This window comes from Monodelphis domestica, chromosome 2, assembly GCF_027887165.1.
Source record: "Monodelphis domestica isolate mMonDom1 chromosome 2, mMonDom1.pri, whole genome shotgun sequence".
NCBI lineage: Eukaryota > Metazoa > Chordata > Mammalia > Didelphimorphia > Didelphidae > Monodelphis > Monodelphis domestica.
In genome coordinates this window covers 183,139,251-183,165,083 of record NC_077228.1, presented here as the reverse complement: position 1 = coordinate 183,165,083, position 25,833 = coordinate 183,139,251, and the positions used below count along the sequence as shown (strand labels likewise).

The 25,833-nt window shown below is 39.2% G+C and overlaps 1 protein-coding gene across 5 annotated transcripts in view; it reads left to right on the top strand.

Moving 5' to 3' along the window:
* The window catches only part of SCPEP1 (serine carboxypeptidase 1), a 49,268-nt gene extending 45,684 nt beyond the window's left edge, over positions 1 to 3,584 (top strand). For all 5 annotated transcript variants that reach the window (XM_056816546.1, XM_056816544.1, XM_056816545.1 and 2 more), the window contains one exon: positions 2,643 to 3,584. In XM_056816546.1, coding sequence (XP_056672524.1) covers positions 2,643 to 2,711 — 69 coding nt within the window. In that variant the 3' untranslated portion in view covers positions 2,712 to 3,584. The remainder of the gene's footprint in view (positions 1 to 2,642) is intronic.
* The last annotated feature ends 22,249 nt before the right edge of the window (positions 3,585 to 25,833 follow it).

Below are 25,833 nucleotides of genomic sequence, written 5' to 3'. Positions count from 1 at the left end.
TTTATTGAATAGTCCCCCTTTGGGCATTCCAAGTGTTCCACTAGAAAACCCCTGCATAGGAGAGGCCCCATTATCTTCCTGGAATGTCCTTATCTAGGTGGGGAGGGTAAAGAACAGAATAAACTATTAATAATCCACAACAGTACAATTTTGATGTCAATACAGATAAGACTATTATAACTGATCCATAATACACAACAGTTAAATGTTTAGTCGTACAGATTTTGAAATTTATGCTTAGCTAGCGTGCTAATAGATGCAATTTATTGCAAGTCATGCCTCATGTGCTTACTGGTGAAAAATACAATATTTCAGAATGTGGGGTCCTGCTTCTATCACTGTCCACCTCCATCGGTTTCCCCATCTGTAAAATGAGCTAGAAAAGGAAGCTATTCCATCCCTTTGCCAAGAAAACCCCAAATGGGTTTTCTGATACAACTGAAATGACTGAACAACAACAAATCGTATCTTCCCAAACAGTTTAGATCTAGGAATGCTGCTGAAATCTCACCATTAGAGTCATTCTTTTTTTTTTTTTAACTCTTAACCTTCTGTCTTAGAGTCAATACTGTGTATTAGTTCCAAGGCAGAAAAGTGGGAAGGGCTAAGCAATGGGGGTCAAGTGACTGGCCCAGGGTCACATTTGAATTCAGGACCTCCAGTCTCCAGGTCTGGCTCTCAATTCACCGAGCTACCCAGCTGCCCCCTTGAGTCATAATTCTTGAGCCTAACAAGCTACTAATCTTTTGAAAGATAAATCACCTGGCAGCTATTTTGCACCCATTTTGTATATATCCAAATGGGTATGTGTCATCTCAACATTACCCTGTATATGGAGGCATTTAGTAAATTCTTATGGATTAATTGAGGTGAACAACAATGGAGTTGAATGGATTAGTGATGTTAAATGCTTTCCTCCCAACTATTAGCTAAAATGTGTTAAGCTCTGAGAGAATCAGAGTTTGGACTGGCTGCAAGGAAGGAGGCACCCCAGGGGAAAGGAGCTAGCCTGGGCAGGTTAGGGGTGGGGAATCTAGGGGGATGGTAGGCATCGTGAACACTGGGATGCAGAGATGAACTGGTGACCCTTGCTGTTGGCCACAAAAGGAACCAAACAGGTAGTACGCAAATTCAGTCCCATTTATAACTCCTGAGGGTGTGTGTGAGGCAAGGACAGGTGGCACAAATCATTATGAGTTCTTTTTGTGGAAAAGACATTAATTGAGTTCAAATCTGGCCTCAGGCACTTCCCAGCTGTGTGACCCTGAGCAAGTCACTTAGTCCCTATTGCCTAACCCTTACCCTCTTCTGCCCTGGAACCAATATACAGTATTGATTCTAACGCTGAAGGTTAGGATTTAAAAAAAAAAAGAGACATCAGATAGATTCAAACCACTTAAAATTTTTTCTAATTTTCCATTTTTTTCAATTATTGTTTTCATTTTTTTCTTTAGATAATTTCTAGGTTTTTCTATACCTCTTAAAATGGAACACGGCCCCTGCCCTCACACCCCCAGTCATACAAGGCTCTTTGCATGGGAAATTTGACTCTTTTTAAAAGTATGACTCAAGGATCATTTTTATGCTTTTAATATCATATTACTTTACAGCATACCCTATATAATGTGCCCTGACCAATATAATCTGACAAAAATAGAATTGATACATTCAAATTACATGCTCCCCAGGATGAGTTCAGAAAAACCTGGAAAGACTTATATGAACTGATCCAAAGTGAACTGAACAGAACCAGGAGATCATTGTGCACAGTAACTGCAGTGTTTTAAGATGATCAACTGTAAATGACTTTGCTATTCTCAGTATTGCAGTGATTTGAGACAATTCCCAAATACTTATGATGAAAAATGCTACCTGCCTCCAAAGAAAGAACTAATGGGGTCTGAATGCAAATTGAAGTATAATTTAAAAAACCAACAAATTTTCTGCCCTAAAAACTACTCTAACACAGAAAGGCAAGAGCTAGGCAATGGGGGTTAAGTGATTTGCCCAAGGTCACACAGTAGGAAATAGCTAAAGCAACATTTGAACCCACCCAGGACCTCCCATCTCTAGGTCTGGCTCTCTATGCCTTGAACCACCTTGCTGCCTCCATGCTTTTTTTAGTCTTTATTTTTCTTGGTTTGTTTGTTTGTTTGTTTTGGTCTGTGTTCTCTTTTGCAACATAGTTAATATGGAAATATGTTTTGCATAACAGCATGTATATAACTTATATCAAAGTGCTTGCCTTCTCAAGGAAGGAGGGAATTGGAACTCAAAAATTATGAAAAAGAAATATGGGGCAGCTGGGTGGCTCAGTGGATTGAGAGTTGAGCCTAGAGATGGGAAGTCCTGGGTTTAAATCCAGTCTCAGACACTTCCTAGAGGTGTGACCCCTACTTAAGTCACTTGACCCCCACTGCCTAGCTCTTACCATTTGTCTGTCTTAGAATCAAGATTAATTCTAAGACAGAAAGCAAAGGTTTTTTTTTTTATGTTAAAAAATGTTTACATGCAATTGACAAAAAGTCACAAAGATCCTGTGATCTCTTGGACACTATACCCTAAATCCCAAGTGACCAGTCCAAAATTAATGATAGCAGTACCGCTGTAAATGCTAACATCTAGACCCATTTTCTTTCCAGGTTCCATCCGACCAAGGGGAAATGGCCCTAAAAATGATGAGGATGGTGACTGGACAAGAAGAGAGTTGAGATGGAAGTCAGCTGGCCTGGTCTCTACAGAAGCTCAGTACAATTTCAAGGTCATTGACAGTGCCAAGAGTACATTGTTCATTTGGACACAGAATGACCACTGAGGTGCTGGGATTTTTAAAGAACAAAAAGTGAACTCTTTATGATCAGTGAAGCTTTGCGTCAATGTACAGTTCTTCCTAAATTGCACATTTTGCTGTGACAGAGGGCCTCTTCTTAAAGGGCCTATGGTTTGAGGTTTGGGGTTTTGTTTCTTTTGGGGCCTTTGTGGGAATTATAAATCCCCTCTTCTGGGAACGCCTATGTGGGAATGCCTATGACCTTTTTTATGAACAAGTTTTCACCAGGTGGAGCTTTCAAGTCCTTTTATGCTTCTCTTTAATGTAGTCAATCCTAGAATTATTTGACATCTTAGTTAGAAGAATTCCAAATTTCTTCCATGTTCACTTTGTTTGATATAGTGAATGTGGAAAAAATCTGGAGTCAGCTTTTCAGTCCCAAACCCTCCTGAGGCTTTTGTTTACACTTAAAAAAAAAATCAGCTGGTACTGGTTGCATGTACTCACTGACTTGCAATCCAATAAGCATTTATTAAGTGCCTACTCTATGCAAACCACTATCTGATGTTAGCAAATTGCCTACGAGAACCTGAAGAAAGAGAGCAGGCTCTCTTACTTCCTCTTGTCTATTGAAGAGAGTTTTAATTTTGATACCAGTGAACCATCATTAGACTGAGATTCAGCCTCTCTTGCTACCTCCTCCTGCCTGTCTATCCTCTTGACTCATCAGGACTGACAGCACCATAAACCCTCATCAGATCTAACTCTTTTGTATGCCGATCATTAAAAATAAAAATGTTTCCTCCTTTCACAACCTTGGTCTTTTCTTTCACACTAGCCTATTTTCAGGCTCCCTGGCAGATATAAGTCTGAGGTTTTATTTCAGAGTTCAGAGTGATATGATAGCAACAGGGCAGGCTTGCCATTCCTAGCTGGGACTGCAGAAATGTGGATCGACATGTCTACGTCATTGTCTTTCTCTGCAAACCTCTGTCCGTTTCTGTTGAGACCCCCACCATCCAGTCTCCTGGTTCATAATCTGTGTTCTCCTTGACCACGTACTCATTCACCCCCAAGATCCATTCAGTGGCCAAATCTTGTTTTTTCTACCTCTAGGGAGTCTCTCACATCTGTCCTTCTCCACTTGTCTCCATGCACATGGCTACCTCCCTGCTTCCCCTCTAGACTATTGAAAAAGCTTCCTGCCTCGTCTCCTCAATCTCAGGCCCTTCCTACATCACCAAAGTCTGGCTAAGCTTGAAAAGTAAAATGGTCCCTGACCTCCAGGAGACATATATTCATAGGACCATAGACTTAGAGGTAGAAAGGATCTAGAGAGGCCGTCGGATCAAGTCTTTTCATTTTACTGATGAGGAAACAGATTCGTGGAGGTTACATGGTTTGCTAATGACCTAGAGCTAGTAAATGTCTCAAAGGTGGGATTTGAACAGGGGTCCTCTGGTTTCAAAGCCAGCACTCTTTCCAAGATATGATAGTAACTCCTACAGAGGGGGGTTAGAGAAATTTCCAGAAAGGGCATTCTTAACTTTTTGTGTCATGGACCACTTTGTATGGCTAAACTGAGAGGCTCTTTTTTTTAATAGAATAGTGGTTGTTTTTTGTTTTGTTTTTGTTTGTTTTTTAAACCCTCACCTTTCATCTTAGAATCAATACTGTGTATTGGTTCCAAGGCAGAAGAGTGGTAAGGGCTAGGCAATGGGGGTGAAGTGACTTGCCCAGGGTCACACAGCTGGGAAATGTCTGAGGTCATATTTGAACCTAGGACCTCCCGTCTGTAAAGATAATTTTAGGGTTGTGACTTAAAATATAAATTAATTGGTCAACAGGGAAAAAAATCCCAAATAAAATACCCAAGTCAGTCTGGAAATTTATGGTAATTTTAATTAATATAAAGGGAAGAATTTAAGGAGAAAGAGGGAAGAAGATATAGGATTTCTCCTGCTTGGCCTGTGCCAGGGGAGTTCAAGATCATCACTAGGTCTCTGAAGGAGATTAGAGGCTTCTAAGAGGATAAAGTTTTGAAAGTAAAGGAGGGAAAAACTCAGCTAGAAACTCACTACTGAACTGGACAATAGCTGTAGCCACGCCAAGATGAAAGGCCCCGCATGCTTCCACCAGCCACCTCTCCACCGCCAAAGGTACTGGAGAGAGGAAGTGAGCCAAATATATAGACCTTTTACTCTTGTGTCCCCTCCTAAATTTTCATGTCTACCAATCACATCAGAGGCTTTGTCTCCAGGACTGCCCATTCTTTAGTTCTCATCTTCTTTGATTAGATTGTATCTTTTGAGTTACTTAACACTTCTTTGTTAAGTTCACCTTTTGTTAATTACTTAACCTTTTTGTGATTAATTTAACCTTTAGTGTTACTTAACACCCTTTTGTATTAAGATCTAAAAATAGACTTGGCTTAAAGTTCTAGCTTCACTATAAAGTAAGAACTAAGTACCTTCATTGTTCAATCAGGAGATTACAATTTCATCTTCTCCATAAAGTAAGATCTAAGTAGGGTGGAGTAATCTAAATTTCACATATCTCTAGGTCTGACTCTCAATCTACTGAGCTACCCAGCTGCCCCCTAGAATAGTGTTTTTAAATGCATAAGATGAAATTCTCAGGATTCAGTGAAGTGGATAGAGCACAGGGCTTGGAGTGAGGAAGCTTTCTATTTAAATCCAACCTCTGTAAAATGTAAAATGGGGATAATAGGGTAGTTGGGTAGTTCAGTGGATTGAGAGTCAGACCTATAGACGGAAGGTCCTGGGTTCATATCTGACCTCAGACACTTCCCAGCTGTGTGACCCTGGGCAAGTCACTTAACCCCCATTGCCTAGCCTAGCCCTTAGCACTCATCTGCCTTGGAACCAATACACAGTATTGATTCCAAGATGGAAGGTAAGGGTTTAAAAAAAAATTTTAATGGGGATAATAATAGCCACTCCCTTACAGTATTTTCTTGAAGAATCAGACAAGATAATAAAAGTGGTCACCACCATGTCTGGCACATAGTAGTCGTTCATTCATTTCTGACTCTTTGTAATGTCATTTGGGGTTTTCTTGGCTAAGATACAAGAGTGGTTTATCATTTCCTTCTCCAGCTCATTTTTATAGATGAGGAAACTGGGTTAAGTGACTTGTCCAGAGTCACATAAGTACTATGTGTCTGCAGCTGCATTTGAACTCAAGTCTTTCTAACTCCAGACCCAGGACTCTATCCATTGCACCACTGAGCTGCCCTGACAATTGTAGATACTATAGAAATGTTTATTCTCTTCTTCGATGAAATAATTATCAAAAAACACTCAAGTTAAGTTAATAGATTCTAGTTTAGGAACCCCTGTTCTTGAAGCTCTAGGCTATTGGAGAGAAATTCCTTGTGGACCCCTGGGTCTGGATCTTTATCTTCTTTAGTACCTAGCATGTGCTTAATAATTGTTTGACTTGACTGTAATTGACTTGTTAAATCCCATGCTGGAAAAAAAAAAGTAATAAATTGATGGTCATGAGAAAGCTCTTTAAGGCTAGTCGGTATTTTTTAAACTGATTTATCTATAATTGTTGTTCAGTAGTTCTCAATTGTGTCCAACTTTTCATTACCCTATTTGGGAGATTTCTTTTTTTTAATTGAAAATCTTTATTCAATTAATTAGTATTTTTCCATGGTTACATGATTCATGTTCTTCCCCTCCCCCCTTCCAATAGCCAATGCACAATTCCACTGGGTTTTGGAGGATTTACTGGAATCATTTTCCATTTCCTTCTCCGGCTCATTTTATAGATGGGGAAACGGAGGCAAATGAGGTTAAGTGACTTACTCAGGGTCATACAGCTAATAAGTGTCTAGATTTGAGCTCAGGAAGAAGAGTCTCCTTGACTCCTGGCCCTGTACAATATTCAATCTATAACCCAACTCCCTTTTATCCTGTTCAGGGGAAGAAAGGAGGTAAGCTGTGTTTGAAAAACCAAAATTCTCACTTTCATGAAAACATGAAATCAGGTGAAACTGAACACAGGGCAGCTTCTGTTGCTGAGTTTATACCATCAGAGATTTTGAACTTGAAAGGGACCTTAAGAGCCTGTCTTGGTCCAGCCCCCTCGTTTTACAAGTGAGGAAAATGGAGTGTAAAGGTTAAGTGACTTCTCCTTTATTTTTATTTATTTTTTAAACCCTTACCTTCTGTCTTAGAACTAATACTAAGTTTTGGTTCCAAGGCAGAAGAGTGGTCAGGGCTAGGCAATGGGGGTGAAGTGACTTGCCCAGGGTCACACAGCTGGGAAGTGTCTGAGGCCAGATATGAACCCAGGACCTCTCATCTTTAGGCCTGGCTCTCCATCCACTGAGCTACCCAGCTGCCCCTTGACTTCTCCTTTATTAATAAATGTCTAAATCAGAATTTGAACTCAGGTCTTCTCAGGTTACTTTGAAATCAAGAGAACAGGGACTAAACTAGTGTAGTCGCATGGCCCAGTTGGGATCTTTGTCGAGTTACAGAAGATACTGATCTCAACTCCAGCAGGTATCATGCTACTTGAATACTGTAGAATAAAAGAGAAACACTAAATTCAGCATAATGACATGAGATAATCTCTCAGGTTTGTAACAGCACTACAGGAGGGCTACCTATTGGATGGCTCAAACTGTGGAGAAGTGGTGAACCCTGCACAGAGTTCTTTCTCACTTTAACTCTTCACATGTTCTCTCTTCCCCCTTCCTGTCTCTCTGCTTGGTGCTCCACAGCATCCCTCCAAAAAAATCACTGACAAAAGACCCCTCCAAAGGAAAGCAGAAGAAATGACAGGCCAACTGGGGTGGACCTAGGGTGCAGAGAGGGGATCTTTGCCCCACTCTCACCCACCTTGCAAATGGTCTTCGTGTGTGTCTTCCCTCTGTACACAATCCATGCCTATTTGTCCCTCGTGTCCTTGAACCTCATGCCAGCTTCCTCAGCTGGCAGCACCCCCCTTCTGCCTCCCTCCTGAGTCCCCCGGAATTGGGGGTTGACTTCAGCTAACTGGAACCCTGGAAATCAAAAGCACGGGTAAGGGAGGGACCACTGTGTCCTCGACTCCTCACTCTCCCTCACTCCCTTGATCTGATCAGTTGCTAAGTCTTGCTGTCTACTTCAACAGCATCTCTTGCACTTGACCCCTTCTCCACACTCACAAAGCCACTGCCTTAGTTCAGGCTTTCATCTCCTCTCCTTTGGACTATTTCCATAGTCTTCTAATTGCCCTCACTGCCTCCAGTCTCTCCCCCCATTCCAATCTTTCACTCAGCTGCAAAAGAAACTTTCTTTAAGAGTAGTTCTAACTGGGGGCAGCTGGGTAGTGTGGCTCACTGGAGAGCCAGACCTAGAGACAGGAGATGCTGGGTTCAAATCTTGCCTCAGACATTTCCTAGCTGTGTGACCCTGGGCAAGTCACTTAACCCCCGTTGCTAAGCCTTTACTCCTCTTCTGTCTTAGAACCAATATAAAGTATTGATTCTATGAGGGAAGGGAAGGGTTAGAAAAAAAAGAGTAGCTCCAACAATGTCACTCCCCTACTCAATAAATTCTCATGGTTTACTATTTCTTCTAGAATAAAATATAAACTCATTTATCTTTTAAAGGTCATCATATTCTGCCCCCGATCTATCTAGCATCATTAGACATACTACAGTCTAGTTAAACTGCTTTTCTCACTATTCTTTTTTAAAATTTCTATTTATTTTTTAAAACTTTTATTTTTCCAATGCATATAAAAACAATTTTTAACATTTGTTTTCTCAAATTTTGAGTTCCAAACTCTTTCCCTCCCTTCCATTCCCCCTTCCTGAGGAGGCAAGTAGTTTGATATGGACTATACATGTGCAGTCATATAAAACCTATTTCCACATTAGCCATGTTCTGAAAGAAAACATGAAAAAAGAATAACAAAAATAAATTTAAAAAAGCATTCTTCTATCTGCATTCAGACTCTGTCAGAGTTTTCTCTGGATGTGAAGAGCATTTTTTAATCCTTAAGTCCTCTGGAATGGTCTTAGATCATTATATTTCTGAGAAAAGCTAAGTCATTCATTGTATAGTATTGTTGTTACAGGGTATAATATCCTCTTGTTCTACTCACTTCCCTTTGCATTGGTTCATGTAAGCCTTTCCAGGTTTTTCTGAAAGCATCCAGCTTATTATTTCTCAGCAAACTTGTTGAGCCATTCCCCAAATGATGAATATCCCCTCCATTTCCAATTTTTGTCACCACAAAAAAAGAATTGTTATAAATATTTGTGAACCTTTTCCTTTTTCTCTTCAGGATAAAGTCCTAGCAGTGATTTTGCTGGCTCAAAGGGATAAACAGTTTATAGCCCTTTGAGCGCAATTCCAAATTGTTCTCCAGAATGATTAGATCAGTTTACAACTCCAACAGTACAGTAGTATTCCAATTTTTCTACCTCCTCTAAAACATTTGTTATTTTCCTTTTCTGATTTAACCAATCTGATGAGTATGAGGTGGTACCTTAGAACTGTTTTAATTTGCATTTCTCTAATCAATAATGATTTAGAGGATTTTTTTCATATGACTATAAAAAATATTTGACTTTTAAAAACTGCCTGTTTATATTCTTTGACCCATTTGTCAGTTGGTGAATGACTTGTATTCTTATAGATTTGACTCAATTCTCTATGTACTTGAGAAAGGAGAGAAACTTGCTATAAGATCCCTCACTCCCAGTTTTCTGCATTCTTTCTAACCTTTGATACAATGGTTTTGTTTGTGCAAACCCTTTTTGACTCTATAGAAGAAATAAAATTATCCATTTTATTTCCTGTAATGCTATCTCTTGTTTTGTCATAAATTCTTCCTTTATCATAAATATGACAGATAAGATATTCCATGCTCCCCTAATCTCCCTTTATGTATAAATCATGTACCCATTTTTACCTTATCTTGGTATTTGGTGTGAAATGTTGCTCTATACCCGTGATGACGAACCTATGTCACGTCTGTCAGCGCTGACACCTATAGTCATTTTTAATGACACTCGGCCACATGCGGGCTTAGAGTGCCTGGGGACCTGGAAGCTGCCCTGGAACCTCAGCTGTGACTGTGGCCATGCCCTTGCCTTGGGGTAGGAGAGAGGTTGATCCACACACTGGCTGTGGGGTGGGGGCTAAGTGGGGCTTGTAAAGATTAAAATTTAGGGGAGACGGGGAGACCGAAATTAGTTTCTCTCTGCAAGGAGTATTATATTTTTTTAGAGGTTTATTGAAGATTAAGGATTAAAGAAAATACAGGATAAGAGACACGTGTCCAGGCCATAGAGAGGCCTAGACACAACCTCACCTACATTATGAAAAAAAGCCAGGCCTGCCCCAAAACCGAAGTCCAAGAGTCAAGAGCCCCTTCAAAAGCCTTTGAATCAGCTTAAATACCTTCTCGATCTCGGTCCAGGTGAGATTACAAGGCATTCTGGGGAAGTGGAGCAAAGGCTTGTGGGGATTGTAGTCCTGTATTCGAGTCTATTTTTTTACATTCCACCGTTTGATCGTTTGAAAAAAAATTAATTTTTTTTCCAAAGGATCATGAAAACATAATCAATTTAAAGATTACAATAATTTGAGGATAAGAGAGAGAGAAGAAAAAAGAATAAAACCAATAATTGCCGAACGCATTGACAAAAAGCCAGTTAGGGGGCAGTCCCCTTTGGCATGAAAGTACAGATACAAATAAATGTTCAATCAACCACACCCAAAGTTCAATTTTGTGCAACTTGTGGTCTGGAGGCTTCTTCATGGTGGCTTCTCCAATAGTTCAGTTTCTGGATTCAGGGAAATAGCATCTTCTTTACCTAAAATTCTTCTCAAAAAGGAATTTAAACATTGCAATTTAAATGATATTTTTTTACATTCCCCCCGTTAAGAGGGTGATTAAAAAAACCGGGATCACTTAGGGATGCATGGCTGAGGTATGAGGTATATGAATCAATTGGCAAGAGATATTAAAAAGACATCAGAAAAATAAAAAAGAAAAGAAAAATCTCTGGATAAAAATATAGACTATCAGAGTCTTATGTGTAAAAATTCCAAGTAAAAGAAAAATAAATGTATAACAGGTCCTTGAATCAGGGCCCAATCAAAATGATCTAAGCAATGAGGCATTTACCCAGTCAGTAGCCAGGACTACAGAAAGTTACCACACTATGAAAGGCAGAAAAGGGGACAAGATTATAGGAGCCAAGGTTTCAGGAATACTGTCTGTGAGTATCTTCAGAGTGAGTGTGGACACAAGGAAAGCCTATGTCTTAACATGTTAAACACAGTAACCTCGAGTCTTCACACTAGGTTCAAGACCTTTGTATTGGTCTAGAAGTGCATCAATCCATCCTGTATTGACTTTTCTTTGGCTCTGTGAAATGGCTCTTGTGTGTATATCTTGTCCTGGAATCAGACAGAATCATTAAGCAAAGTCCCATAATTTATTTAAATAATTAGTGGCATCGTTTTTATAGTCTTCTAGCTTTTTGGGTGTGCATTGACAAATGTATTTCAAACTTGTAGTCCTGAAAAATCAAAACCTTAATGCTGGTGACATGTGCTTTAAATATAAAAAGGAGAGAAAAAAATAAAAAAAACTGAAAAAGTATATTGCACATGCAAGAAAAATATAATAATAAAAGAGATTTAAAAATTAAAAAATATAGCTTATAATCATTGACACTCTGTGTCAGCTAAGAAAATATAAAATGCAAGGCTTTCTCACCAAAAATGAGATCCATTTCCTCTTAATATCTGGCCATGATCACTGTGAGTAGAAGGCAAATGAATTGAACAAGGTTAACAAATATGGAGTTATCAATATCCCCAAAATTCTCAATAGCCCAATTAATTACAATAGCAAACAAACACTATCATATTTCACATAAGTTGCTGTATGACATTTTAAAACCTATAAATTGATGGACATTTGTCACAAGTTTTTACAAACGTAGCAATCTTTCAACCTTGGTGTATAACATATTTTTAAACAAAATAAAACTCATCTAGGGTTTAGAACATAATCAAGAAATCTATATATCATTCTGGTAGAAGTAAAATAGTGAGCTGAAGAGCATAAATAAAGGGGTGCTCCTTTTTCTTGGAGGCTTTTTAGGGGTACAAATGCCCTGAAATTAACTGCCCAACTTCCATTCACATGTGGGAAGGTTGGGGTTTATAAAATGTATTTCACTTCAGCTAATGGGCCAAGTTACCTCGTGGTAGGGGAAGGCAAAAATAACCAGATTATTAAAAAAAATTCCAAAAATCATATTTAAAAAACCCTTAAAATCAAATCATTTGAGGTATTTAGCACATTAAAATTCCAAAGGTTGTTAATACTATTATAACCAGTTCTGAAGTCCATCTATCCTCAGCAAAATAGAAAAAAAGCTGTTTTTTCATATATGGGCTTATTCACAATAATATTTGTTCAACACAGTTATAGGGGAAAAACAACAGAATTTCAAAACTCAGTACATTCAAAATAAATTCAATCAACCTTCAGTTTAAGCAGAATAATATTGAATCCAGTAATATATGAACTTAAAATCACAAAGTTAAACCATAACAAAAAAATGCAATAGAATACAGAGATTTTTTATAAACCATTGGAGTCTGAAATGCCTTAGAATATAGCCTTTAGTCTTTAAAGTTCCTTGGGTGTTCTTATCCATTTAAATGTCTATTGTCCGAAGGCAGAGTAGTAAGGGCTAGGCAATGGGTTTCAAGGGACCCGTCCAGGGCCCCATAGCTGGGAAGTATCTGAGGCCAGATTTTAACCAAGGACTGAATTGTCTTTATGTCTGGCTATCAGGTCACTGAGCCACCCATTTTCCTCCCCAAAGTTAAAGTTGAATCTTTGGGCTGAGTCTGCTCCCTGACAGGCAGGTAAAATCAATGAAATTGCCAGAACAGTCAAAAATCCTTTTAAACAGCCCATTTCTTTTTAAGTTTCTGTTTGAAAAATCTGTTTCTTCTCCTCTCCCTTTTCTCTCTTTCCCCTCTCCCCTGATATGATCCCTCCTCCTGCCCCAGTCCACCCATGTGGAGCCAATACACCCCCGTTTGCTCGGAGGCTTAGCTTAAGAGAAAATTACCTGGTCTCCTTTCCCTCTCGTCTCTCCCCTCCGCCCACGTGGCCAATACTGTTACTGTTACCAGCTGGTCGCAATGAGTCCTGAGCGATTTGCTCCAAGGATCTGGGTGATGAGCCAACTGGGGTTGTGCTCGTGGGTCTGGGGCACAGAAATAGGCAGGCATCGGGCCGGTGAGAGGCCAGGAGCAGGAGTGGCTGCGGGGGTGGGCAAGGCCGGGACCAGGTACCAGGTGAGGACCATCAGGGCTGCAGGCTGCAGGCAGGAAGCGACTGGACGAGCCAGGTGGGGTGGGCAGCAAACGCAACAGGTCCGGAGCCTGTAGCAGCTTTGCAAGGGTAGAAAACCTTGGCCAGAGAGATATGGCTCAAAAAAAAATAATTTCTAGGTACTAGATATTAAAGATTAAATAGGAAGATTGAGAGTTTTTTTCTCCCGAAGTAGTTACGACAACTGTAAAGATTAAAATTTAGGGGAGACAGGGAGACTGAGGCAGGTAGAAATTAGTTTCTCTCTGCAAGGAGTATTATATTTTTTTAGAGGTTTATTGAATATTAAGGATTAAAGAAAATACAGGATAAGAGACACGTGTCCAGGCCATAGAGAAGCCTAGACACAACCTCACCTACATTATGAAAAAAAGCCAGGCCTGCCCCAAAACTGAAGTCCAAGAGTCAAGAGCCCCTTCAAAAGCCTTTGAATCAGCTTAAATACCTTCTCCATCTTGGCCCAGGTGAGATTTCAAGGCATTCTGGGGAAGTGGAGCAAAGGCTCATGAGGATTGTAGTCCTGTATTCAAGTCTATTTTTTTACAGGCTCCCATGGGGATGGGGAGGAGGAGCGCCTGCAGGCAGGCAGGCTGGCTGGCAGGTGATGGCAGCTGCTCTTGTAGCCTCCCCCACCTCTGGCCAGCTGGCTGGGGAGGGTCAGAGCAGGGTGGAAGACTGGACAGGGCTTGGGCCCACATGCAATGGAGGAATGCCTGGAACCAATTACCAGATACTTTTAGCACCCTGAAAAATATAGCAATGGCTTACTCACCGTTTTTCCTTCTATGTACTGTGACAGCGAAAAATATGGTTTTCAAGACTGTGAATTGCCAAAACTGTAAAGATAATTTTAGTGTCTTGATTTTTATCAAAAATAAGTCGTTGCCATGGGAAAAATTCCCAAATATGAAATATCCAAGTCAGCTGGGTTTTATGGAGATTTTAATTAATACGAATGAAAGAATTAAGGGAAGGGAGAGAGACAGAGTAAGAGGAAATAGTAGGAAAAGGCCATTTGGCCTAGGCCTAAGCCTTAAGAGAGACTAGTCAGTCTTTTATCCACTCACCGCAAGATTTTGTCCCAAGCAAAACTCCAACTAAATTCAGAGAGAGCCTTTTATTTTATTTTATTTATTTATGATTATTATTTTTTTATAAAATCCTTACCTTCCGTCTTGGAGTCAATACTGTGTATTGGCTCCAAGTATTGCCTTGGAGTCAATACTGTGTATTGGCTCCAAGGCAGAAGAGTGGTAAGGGCTAGGCAATGGGGGTCAAGTGACTTGCCCAGGGTCACACAGCTGGGAAGTGTCTGAGGCCAGATTTGAACCTAGGACCTCCCGTCTCTAGGCCTAGCTCTCAATCCACTGAGCTACCCAGCTGCCCCCTGCCAGATCCTTTTAAAGAGAAATTTCTCTTATGTCACCTCCCCTAAATTTTCACATCTACCAATCACAGTAGACGTTTTCCCCAGGACTGTCCATTCTTAGTTCCCATCTTCTTTTGTTATCACCTTCTCTGAGTAGACTAAAACTTCACACCTCATTGCTAAGCTTGTCCTTTGTAAGTTGCTTGACCTTTTAGTGATTAATTTGACCTTTATAGGTACTTAGCACCCTTTTTTGTATTAGATCTAAAAATAGACCTAGCTTAAGGTTTTTTAGCTTCACTATAAGTATGAGTTAGGGACTTTTCATTGTTCAGTAAGGAGTTTACAACTTTATCTTCCCCTAAAGTATGCCTAAATATGGGTGGAGTAATTTTAAAGTTCTCAATACATTCCTGACCAGGTACCTGCATTGTTTAAAATGGGGAAGAGCTTAATCAAATCTTCTGAAATAGAGTCTGAGCAGTTTTAAGATTCACAGTACTTTTGTGAGACCTTATTCTCAGCATTAAATGATATCAAAACTAACAAAAGAAACAGATTGACAGATGAAGTTAGTAGTGCTTGCTTGGGCTTGAAGTGTACAAAATACCAACTTTCAATTAAAGATTTAGCCAATGAAATTCAGCAACAAAAAAATCACTAATAGGTTGCTTAAAGAATTCCTCTCCCCCTCACTTATCTTAGTTCATGGCACCCCACACAAGTTAAATAATATCAAGACCAACAAAAGGAACTGACTGACAGATGAACAAAGAAGTCACTAAGCAGGTAAGTTAAATAATTAGTTTTTGGTTTATTAAATACAATTGTATATTACATTTATACATTTTATGATTTCAACAATAAATATTGTGAAATTATGTTGTTTTTTCTTGAAGTGACATACCACCTGAGATATGCTTGTTTTTTTTTGATGAATTTTGACACACCAAGCTCAAAAGATTGCCCATCACTGCTGTATACCTAATTTTTGCCAAATTGCTTTCTAATTTCCCTACCAATTTTTGTCAGATAGTGAGTTCTTATCTCAAATGTTTGGATCTTTGTATTTATCAAAAAAAAAAAAGATCATTATGGTCATTTACTACTGTGTATCCTTCTCACTATTCCTCACACATTCAATTTTCCATATCCTTGCCCTTACCCTGGCAGAACAAGCCTAGAATGAATCTCATCAGTTATCTCTTTCTCCAAAGCAGAATTAAAGCACTATTTTTATTTATTTTTGGAAATTAATAATTTTGTTAATCAAAAAGTAGTAGGGGAATCTATGAGAAAGAACACTATCCACATTCAGAGGAAAAACTGTGGTAGTAAATACACCAAAGAAAAACAACTGCTTGATGACATGGGTAGAAGGGGATATGACTGAGGATCTAGACTCTAAATGAACATCCCAGTGCAAATACCAACAACATGGAAATAGGTTCTGATCAAGGACATATGTAATACCCAGTGGAATTGCGCGTCGGCTATGGGAGGGGTGGGGGGAAAGGAGGGAGGAATAGAAAATGATGTTTGTAACCAAGGAATAATGTTTGAAATTGACCAAATAAAAAAAAATTATGTTTAAATTAAAAAAAAAAAGTCATAGGGTTAGAAAAGATGGAAAAAAATAGGAGAGAGGTACATAGTTTACTTTCCTTATTGCTCCATTTAGCTTGCTATTCGGTGGCTGCCATTAGGGCCCCCTAGCCATGCTCGTGTGGAAGTCCAGTCACCAACAAACATGGAATAGAAGCGATCAAAATCTGCTTTTGCCTCAGTTTGTCAAACTTTTTCTTTGCCCACTAACTCTCATATGTCACATCTTGGAAGCCAACTATGGTTTTCCATCTAAAGCACTATTTTAGATACAAAGCCTTTGCTATCTTCTCAACTACTAGTCTCCTACCTCCCTAAACTACTTTTAGTTTACCTACTTTGTATTTATTTTCTTTATGTTTATCTTGTATATAATTGTATATGTACTTGTCTCCTTCTATTAGAACAGTGATGGTGAACCTTCATAGATAGAGTGCCCTAACTGCAACCCTCATGCTACTTGTGAGTCGCCCCATACCCCAGATGGGAGGGAGGAAGTGCTCCCACTGAACTGCTGGCAGAAGGGTAGGTGATATGAGAAATATCCTCAGGCACAATGGAGAGGGGGAGGGGAGCAGCCCCCTCTGGCACATGTGCCATAAGTTTGCCAACATGGTATTAGAATATAAGCCCCTTATTCAAGATGAAAATGCTATCCACAGTCAAAGAAGGAACTGTTAAAGTCTGAGTATAGATAAAAGCATGCCATCTTCCATTATATTACTTTTATGAGATTTCTATTACATATGATATGTTGTCTGTCATGACATGAACAATATGAAAATATATATTACTTGAAAGTATGGATATAATATGTATCAAACCATTCACTGCCCTGGGGAGGAGGAAAGGTAGGGAGAGAGAAAATCTGAATTCTTTTTTTAATTTAAAATTTTAATTTTATTGTCATGCAAAACACATTTTCATATTGGTCATTGCTTTAAGAGCACACTCATACTTAACCAAAACCCCAGAATAAAACCATAAATACACTGATGTGAAAGATGATCCCAACAGATCTTCCCCCATTCCCCATCATACATCTTTCAGGATTGTTTCAGATCATTGCATTGCTGAGAGTAGCCAAGAAAATCTGAATTCTAAAGTGTCAAAAAACAATTATCAAAAATTATTTCCATAAATTAAAACAACTCTGAGGTACCACCTCACACATATCAGATTGGCCAATATGGCAATAAAGGAAAGTAGTAAATGTTGGAGAGAATGTGGAAAAATTGGGCCACTAATTTTTGGTGGAGTTATGAACTGATCCAACCATTCTGGAGGGCAATTTGTATTTATATTCAAAAGGCTATAAAAGAATATATATCTTTTGATCCAGTAGTACTACTACTAGGTCTGTATCCCAAAGAGAGTTTTTTAAAATAGGAAAGGACCTGATTATTCAAAAATATTTATAGCTGCTCTTTTTGTGGTGGCAAAAAATTGGAAACTAAAGGTATGTTCCTCAATTGGAATAGCTGAACAAACTGTGGTACGTAATGGTGATGGAATACTACTGTGCTATAAAGAATAATAAACAGGATGATTTTAGAATAACTTGGAAAGACCTACAATGTTCTCCTGGTTCTGCTCCTCTCGCTCTGCATCAATTCCTGGAGGTCGTTCCAGTTCACATGAAATTCCTCCAGTTCATTATTCCTTTGAGCACAATAGTATTCCATCATCAAGAGGTATCATAATTTGTTCAACCATTATCCAATTGGACATCCCCTCATTTTCCAATTTTTGGCCACCACAAAGAGTGCAGCTATAAATATTCTTGTACAAGTCTTTTTCCTTATTATCTCTTTGGGGTACAAACCCAGCAGTGCTATGGCTGGATCAAAGGGCAGAAACAGTCTGTTAGCACCCTTTGGGCATACAAATTACACACTATTAACAATAATACAATGATCCAGGACAATTCTGAAGGCCTTATGAAAAAGAATGCTATCAAAAATGCTATCTCCCCAAAGAGAGAATTGTTGGAGTAGAAATGCAGGTGAAAACATATGATTTATCACTTGTTTATTTGGGTATATGATTTGGGGTTTTGGTTTCATAAGATTATTCACTTACAAAAATGGATAATATGGAAATGTTTTATGTGATATATTTTTTTAATTGCTTGTTAGCTCTGGGGGTGGGGAGGGAAGAAAGGAAGGAGACAATGTGGATCATATAGCCTTGGAAAACTTATGTGGAAATTTATTAAAATAAAAAAAGAAATATTTTAAGAAATTGCTTCTATATGTAACCACAACCAAATTTTAAAGGGAAAAAAGAATATAAGTCCCTTGCAGGTAAGGATTGTTTCATTTTTTGTACTATTACCCAGAGATCTGGTCATATATGTTTAACAACCAGGTTCCCACCAAAAATAAATACAAGAAACACTTTAAAGTCTAATCTACATTATTAACATTTTCTTTATAATTTTTTAAAAAAACACCTTATTTTCTGTCTGAGAATCTATACTAAATAAATATTCCAAGGTAGAAGAAGGGTCAAAGGTAGGCAATTGGGATTAAGTAACTTGTCCCAGATCACACAGCTGGGTAGTGTTTAAAGTTAGATTTGCACCCAGGTTCTCTGGACTCCAGGCCTGACACTAACTACCATACTACCCAGCTGCCCCTCTAAGTCTACACTTAGCAACAAAATAAAATACAAGCAACAAAATAAAAAAAAATTAGCATTTGCTGATTTCTGAGGTGTAAATGTCCACCACATTGAAACTATAACCAATCTCCCAAGCCCCTAAGAGCTGACTCCAGGACATCTCTGCTTATGCCCTAATGCCTAGCACCATGCCGGATACATAGTAGGTTCTTAATAAATGCTTGTCTAAAGTAATACCCAGTAAAATTGCGGTCAGCTATGGGAAGGGGTGGGAGGAGAGGAGGGAGGGAAATAATATGATTCTTGTAACCAAGGAATAATGTTCTAAATTGACTCGATAAATTAAAAAAAATAATAAATTAATTAAATAATATATAAATATATATATATATAACATATTAAAAAATAAAAAAATAAAATAAAAATAAATGCTTGTCTATTGGCTAATGGATGGACTTTCTCTGGACCTCAGTTTTCACGTGGGTAAAATGAGGCAATTGGACTAAATATCTCTATACCTCTTTCAGTCCTAAATTCATGATCCTTTCATGTCCTTTTCCTCATTTCTTCACTTCCCTCAACTCACTCGTCTACAGTTTCTCACAGGTTTCTTTTGTCCAGACCTAAACCCTCAGTTCTTTCTCCATTGTGCTTCCCTCCCTGCTGTTCAACCTATAAATATCACTCTACAGAAATGTTCCCTCCTCTGACCCCATTCTACTAGGACAGTCTCCTCCTTGAAGGTAAAGTTCAATCCTGGGCTTCAGGAGAAACTCTTCTATCACTCAGGATCGGCTCTATTATATTACCAATTAAAGTTTGTATATTGATTTTGGCATCCCTGTTCAGAAAGACAGTGAATCACCTCTTTGGCTCCCATGCATTTTAATTGTTTTTCAGCGAGTCCTTTTGGATAATGTCTTCCCACTGAGTATAGGGTTAAAGGTTTCTCAGAAATGACCAAAGCTGGGGGCAGCTGGGTAGCTCCCTGGATGGAGAGCCAGGCCTCGAGACAGGAGGTCCTGGGTTCAAATCTGGCCTCAGACACTTCCCAGCTGTGTGACCCTGGGCAAGTCACTTGACCCCCATTGCCTAGCCCATACCACTCTTCTGCCTTGGAGCCAATACACAGTATTGGTTATTTCAAAGCTTTGGTTATTTCTTTTAACCGGACGGAAGGTAGGGGTTAAAAAAAAAAGAAATAACCAAAGCTTTGAAAGTCAATTAAGGATCTGTGCCTATAAATCATAAACTGCTGAGGAAAATCATCGAGGCAATTCCTCTCACTTCAGAGCGATGGGAACCATCCCACATAAACAGAGGCTCCTACACTTCATAGGCCCTTAATAAATGCGTGCTGTTGTTCAAGGCAGAAATAAGGGGCATGATGGATGGCTGCTTGCCTCAGTTTAAGTCCAAGCGCATTACTGCCCTGACTTTACTGTGAGTGTTCAAAGTGGTTTTTGATTTTGATTTATGATGTCATCGACGTAAAGAACTTCAGGTGAGGAAACTCTCCCAGCAGTCAGAGGCCTTGGAGGGCAGTTTCCCAGGGTCCAATTACCAGTACTTGTCAGAAGCAGGACTTCCAAAATTAAGAACGAGAGAAATTTTTTTAAATTGTGTCAGTACGGGAGCAGCGAAGGGGGCTCAGTGGATAGAGAGTTGGGCCTGGACTGGGGAGGAATTGGGTTAAAATCTGACTTTAAGACACTTTCTAGCCAGGCAAGTCACTTACCTCCAGTTGCTTAGCCCTTACTGCTCTTTTGCCTCCTCAGCATTGATTCTAAGATGGAAAGCAAAGGCTTTAAAAAATAAATAGTGCCTCTGAGTGAACTTCAAGGGGGCAAAAGTGGTTAAAGAGTCAGAGAGAAATCATTGTCCAAAGAGAGACAACTGGGGGGAGAGCTGAGAGGGCTCTAGATGGCTGTCTAATGACCAAATAAACAGATGGCAGAGTCTGGAGGGGCAGCTGTGTAGGCACAGCCTAAGCTGGAACCTTCATCCGACTGACTGTGTGGGCAGCTGGCTAAGAGGAGACTGGGGGACCTACAGGGCTAGCTAGCACCAAATTGTGACTCTAGAGCCCGAAGAGTGACTATGCAAAAGTGAGCGAACCTTGAAGAAGGGAGTTCCAGATAGCCGCCACCTCAGAGAGCTGGATGTGATAGCATTACTGGGGATCCTGCAATATAGAAATTATAAGAACTAAGAGATCAAAGATCCCCAGAGAGCTCATTCCCTGCTTACTCCCCACTTCACTATTGACTCTGCCTAGATGAGTTTCCACACATAAACACTCCCTCTCTGCTCTGGGAAGCTGTAACAAAAGATCTAGAATTCTTTCTATTTTAAGCTCTAAATCCCTAGCCAGAGACAATACTCTGGCAAAATGCCTCAGTGTTCAATTGGTCTCTTTCCTCCATCTCTAGGAATATCTGCTGGGCTACCTAGCAGCGAGCAGTAAATTAAGGAGGCTGGATGAGATCATCTCTGAGGTCCCTTCCAGCTTTAAACCTGAGTCCATGACTGGTTACTAGCTCTGTGATAACAGGCAAGTCATTTTATTTCAGTCCCTATATTTCTTTCTTTTCCAGTCTTTCACCTACAAAATAGGAATAATAATACTTCCATTGAATTTAAGCTTCTTGTCTTTTTGTCTTTGTGCACCTAGTCTGCTGCTTGGCATACAGTAGTGTAAGAATAATTTTAGGGTTGTGACCTAATCTAAATTAATTTTGGTCGTCAGGGGATACCTCAAATAAAATACCCAAGTCAGCTGGAAATTTATGGCGATTTTAATTAATATAGAGGAAAGAAATTAAGGAGAAGGGAGAGGGATATTTAATCCTTAAGTATGGGTGTAGACATTCCTGATTTTGTTAGACTAAGTAGGGTGGAGTAATCTAAAGTTCACAGTAGGTGCTTAATGAATTCTTGTTGGGAGGGAAATAACTGACAAGCTTTTAAACATATATAAACTCAATTTCTTTAAAAATTTTTAAAAAATGTTTATTCATGACAAAGTTACCTATCCACAAATAAAATAGGAAAGATGAGAAGCAAGGATGGGGTGGGAGTGGGGCTGGGGAAATAGTTATCTGAAGAAACTGATGTGGATAAATCAGGAACTGTCCAACAATCTAGGCTTTAAAAAAATAAATGTAAGAAATACAAATGAAAAGAAAATATTTTAAGATTATAAAATATGCCCGAAGAAACAAAAAGCAACTTAGGTAGGAGAATATAAATAAGTAGGGAAATTTCATTGCTATCTTGTTAAATCAAATTAAATTTAATGTCTTCAAAAATGTTTTTTAACCTTCTGCCTTCAAATTGATATTGTGGATAGTGCTGTCCTGACTGGAGAGGATTTCCCACCTAAAAAATTACAAGGCACCCTAATAAAGTTAAAGAGATTTATTAGAGAGATTGATGGCCAGGAGGCAGTTTGCAGTTCTGTCTGCCTGCCTTAGTGTTTGAGGATAGAATTTTTTTAAGGGCTTCAGAAAACAAAGGGGAGGGCACTTCATTGACTTTGAGAATGAGCCTGGGGCTGGTATATAACCTCGAGGGGAGCCAGTGTTGGGGATGGGGTCTGGAGTTGAAGAAGTTGTTTATCAGGAAATATGCAGATGTCAAAAATATGGAATAAGAATGCCATCTTTATCCCTTCAGGGGAGACCTTCTAGGGCCAGTCATTTGCTCTTTCTGGTCTTGGATCCCTTTAATGGTTTGGGGTGTCCAGGGGACCCAAGCCCTCATCTTAATGCTGGTATTGGTTCCAAGGCAGATGAGTGATTGGGACTAGGCAATGGGGGTTAAGTGGCTTGCCCAGGGTCACACAGTTGGGAAGTATCTGAGGCTAGATATGAACCCAGGACCTCCTGTCTCTAGGTCTGGCTCTTAGTATATTAAGCCATCCAGCTGTCCCACCAATTAAATTTCTTCTTAAAGAATCTCAGACACATATATTAATTTCTTCCTAAAAAAGGTGGAACGGCAAAGGAGAAAATCTATATTGGATCTAATTCATAGTAACAAGGAGAAATTGGTTCCTAGGGCAGAAATCATGGTAACCTTGAGCACAATTGATCATTCCCTTTCAGGTTACAGAGTAAGGTGAGAAGAAGTGAGCATACTCTAAAATGAAATAGATTTGGGGAGGGCAAATTTTGAAGAGCTTATAAGGGATGGCTTCAGAAATATCTAGGAAGACAACAAAACCAGGAAAACAATTTATACAATAGAAACAATATTATAAAGATAATCAGCTTTGACAGATTTAGTAACTCTGATCAATATGATGGATGACCAGCTATAATCCCAAAGGATTCATGATGAAACATACTAACCCCTTCCAGAGAGAGCTATTGGATACCAAATACAGATTTAAGCACACTTTTTTTCTTTCTTTTGTTCCTTGGACATGGCTAATACAGGAATTTGTTTTTGCATGACTATATATATATATGTGTGTGTATGTGTGTGTGTGTGTGTGTGTGTGTGTGTGTGTGTGTGCAATGCTTTTTTTTTCCCCTCTCTGCCCCTCTACTTTGTGTTCTTCACAGGTAGGGAAGGGGAAGATAGGAACGAGAGAATCTGGAAAAGAAAATAAAACAAAATTGAAGAGAAAAACTTTATAGGAGAAGGCAGTCCAGGATAGATGACTCTTGGATGAAAATCTCTAGGAGAAATTTCTAAAGACAAAAAGAGAAATAATTCTCACAAGGATGAGGGGTGGAAAAGAAACTAGGGAAAGGAAAGTTGTCTGAAGAAACCAATGTTTCTGGGAATTGCCAAATAATCTTGGTTTTAAAAAAGAAATATAAGAAATACAAGAGAAAAATATTTTAACTTGAAAATACTCAGAAGGAAATTAAAAAGCAATTTGGATAAGGATAAGCATGGTGGATAATAATAAGGAATGGGGTAATTTTGTTGCTATTTTATTAAATAACACATCGTTGCTGAATGATTCTGGGCAAGTCATTTCGTTTCTCTAGGGCTCATCAGTAAAATGGAGTGAAATTGAATGACCTCTAAGATCCCTTCCAGTTCTATGATTTAGGATAGTGATGGTGAACCTTTTAGAGATCGTGTGCCAACACCCTCTCCCCAGATTGTATGCCATTGCTCCACTCCCCTAGAGAATGAGTGCTACCCCCCCAACCCCTCCCCACCTTTCCCCAGACAGGGGAGGGAAAAAGGGAAGGGAGTGACCCAAGTGCTTTGCTTAGGTGAGGGAGTAAGTGCTTCCATTGGGCTGCTGGATGGAGGGGTGAGGAGGTACAGTAGAGAGGGGGAAGGGAGAAATTTTCTGCTGGAATCCTTCTGCCTGTCTAGTAACTAACTCTGGTGAGTGATGGCATGTGTGCCCACAAAGAGGTCTCTGTGTGCCATCTTTGGCACACTTTCCATAGGTTCACCATCATGGATCTAGGATATAGAATCTAGTATGTATGATCTATTGCATAAAAACGAACCTAAAACACAAGTTTGTGATTCCATATGCCAGTCCCTGTTTTCTTCTTAAAATATTAAAATGTTTGTGTTTATTGTTGTTTACTAAGTTCTTGTAAGAAAAACCAGGCATTGAACTGATCGGTTTTTTGATGTTTCAAAGTTATCAATAAGCATTTAAGTGCTTCCTATGCATAAAGTATTGTGTAGGCACTGAGAATACAAAGATATAAATGGAAAAATCTTTGCTCTGAAAGAGCTTATAAAAAAGGAGATTATGTGCACCCTAGAAGTATATTCAAGGTAAATACAAAGTCATTTGATTGGGGAATCTTAGAAACTGATGAGGATCAGAAAAGACACTAGATGGCAGTGCTTGAGCTGACTCGAAGGAAACCAGGACTTATAAAGTGGAGGCAAAAAAGTGCATTCCTGGAATGAGTACAGCCTGTACCAAGGAACAGAGAAAGCTGGAGGTTAGAGAATGCAAACATGAACTAGCTGATCTTAATCTCATTTCTAGTTCTCCTAGCTGGTGTGATTGATTGGGAGTGGGAGAAGGGGACAAGCATTAAAATAAAATTTGTTTTTAAAATAAGCTCTTACCTTCTAACTTAAACTAAGTATTGGTTCTGAGGCAGAATAGTGGTAAGGGTTAGACAAGTTAGGGTTAAGTGACTTGTCGAAGTAGGAAATGTCTGAGATCAGATTTGAATCCAGGACCTCCCATCTCCAGGTCTGGCTTTCTATTCACTGAGCCATCTAGCAGCCCCAAGAGCAAGCATTTATTAAGTACCAAGCACTATGCTGAGCATTTATTATTAGTCTCATTTGTCTTCACCACAACCTTGTGAGGTAGGTGATTATTATCCACATTTTACAGTTGAGAAAATTGAGGCAGACAGAGGTTAAGTGGCTTGCCCAGAATAATACAATTCTAAGTGTCTGAGGTGGGATTTGAATGCAGGTCTTTCTGACCCCACAGCATTCTCTCCATTACATCACTTAGTTGCCTCAGAATCAGGAGCAATTTTACGGAGAATGTGGATGAATGGTTGCTTGGATGGATAGTTCAGTTAGTGGATAGGTAGATGGTTGGGTAGCATTTCTATTAGACTTCCTCTGTCAACAATCAGATTCTTAAACAAGCATTATAGATACTGTTCCTTATACAGTCCATCTATTCTAGAATTTGGCAGTGACTGATATGTCAAGATTGATCTTGCTCCTTTTTTGAAATGTGTCATTTTTGTGTGCCAGAAATAATTCCATTTTACAAAAGCAAAAGATAATTCTAACAGAATTGCTACTGAAGGCAGCAAAACACTTATAAAGCATTAGCAAAGCCTTAATTATGGTTCATACTAATTTGTCCATGGCAGCCCTTGTTAATGACAATTATCTCTTATCAATTAATTAATCAAGAGGCATTCAGCTCTTCTCACTCTTCTACCTTCTCTTTCAGACTAAAAGAATGCCCTCTTAAGAATTCTAAATCCTTTTGAATGTAAGCATATTTTGAAGAGCAACATAAATAGCATACCCGCTTTGAGAAGTAGAATGGTGGAATGGTGCAAAGCACAACCTCCCAGAAGTTCAG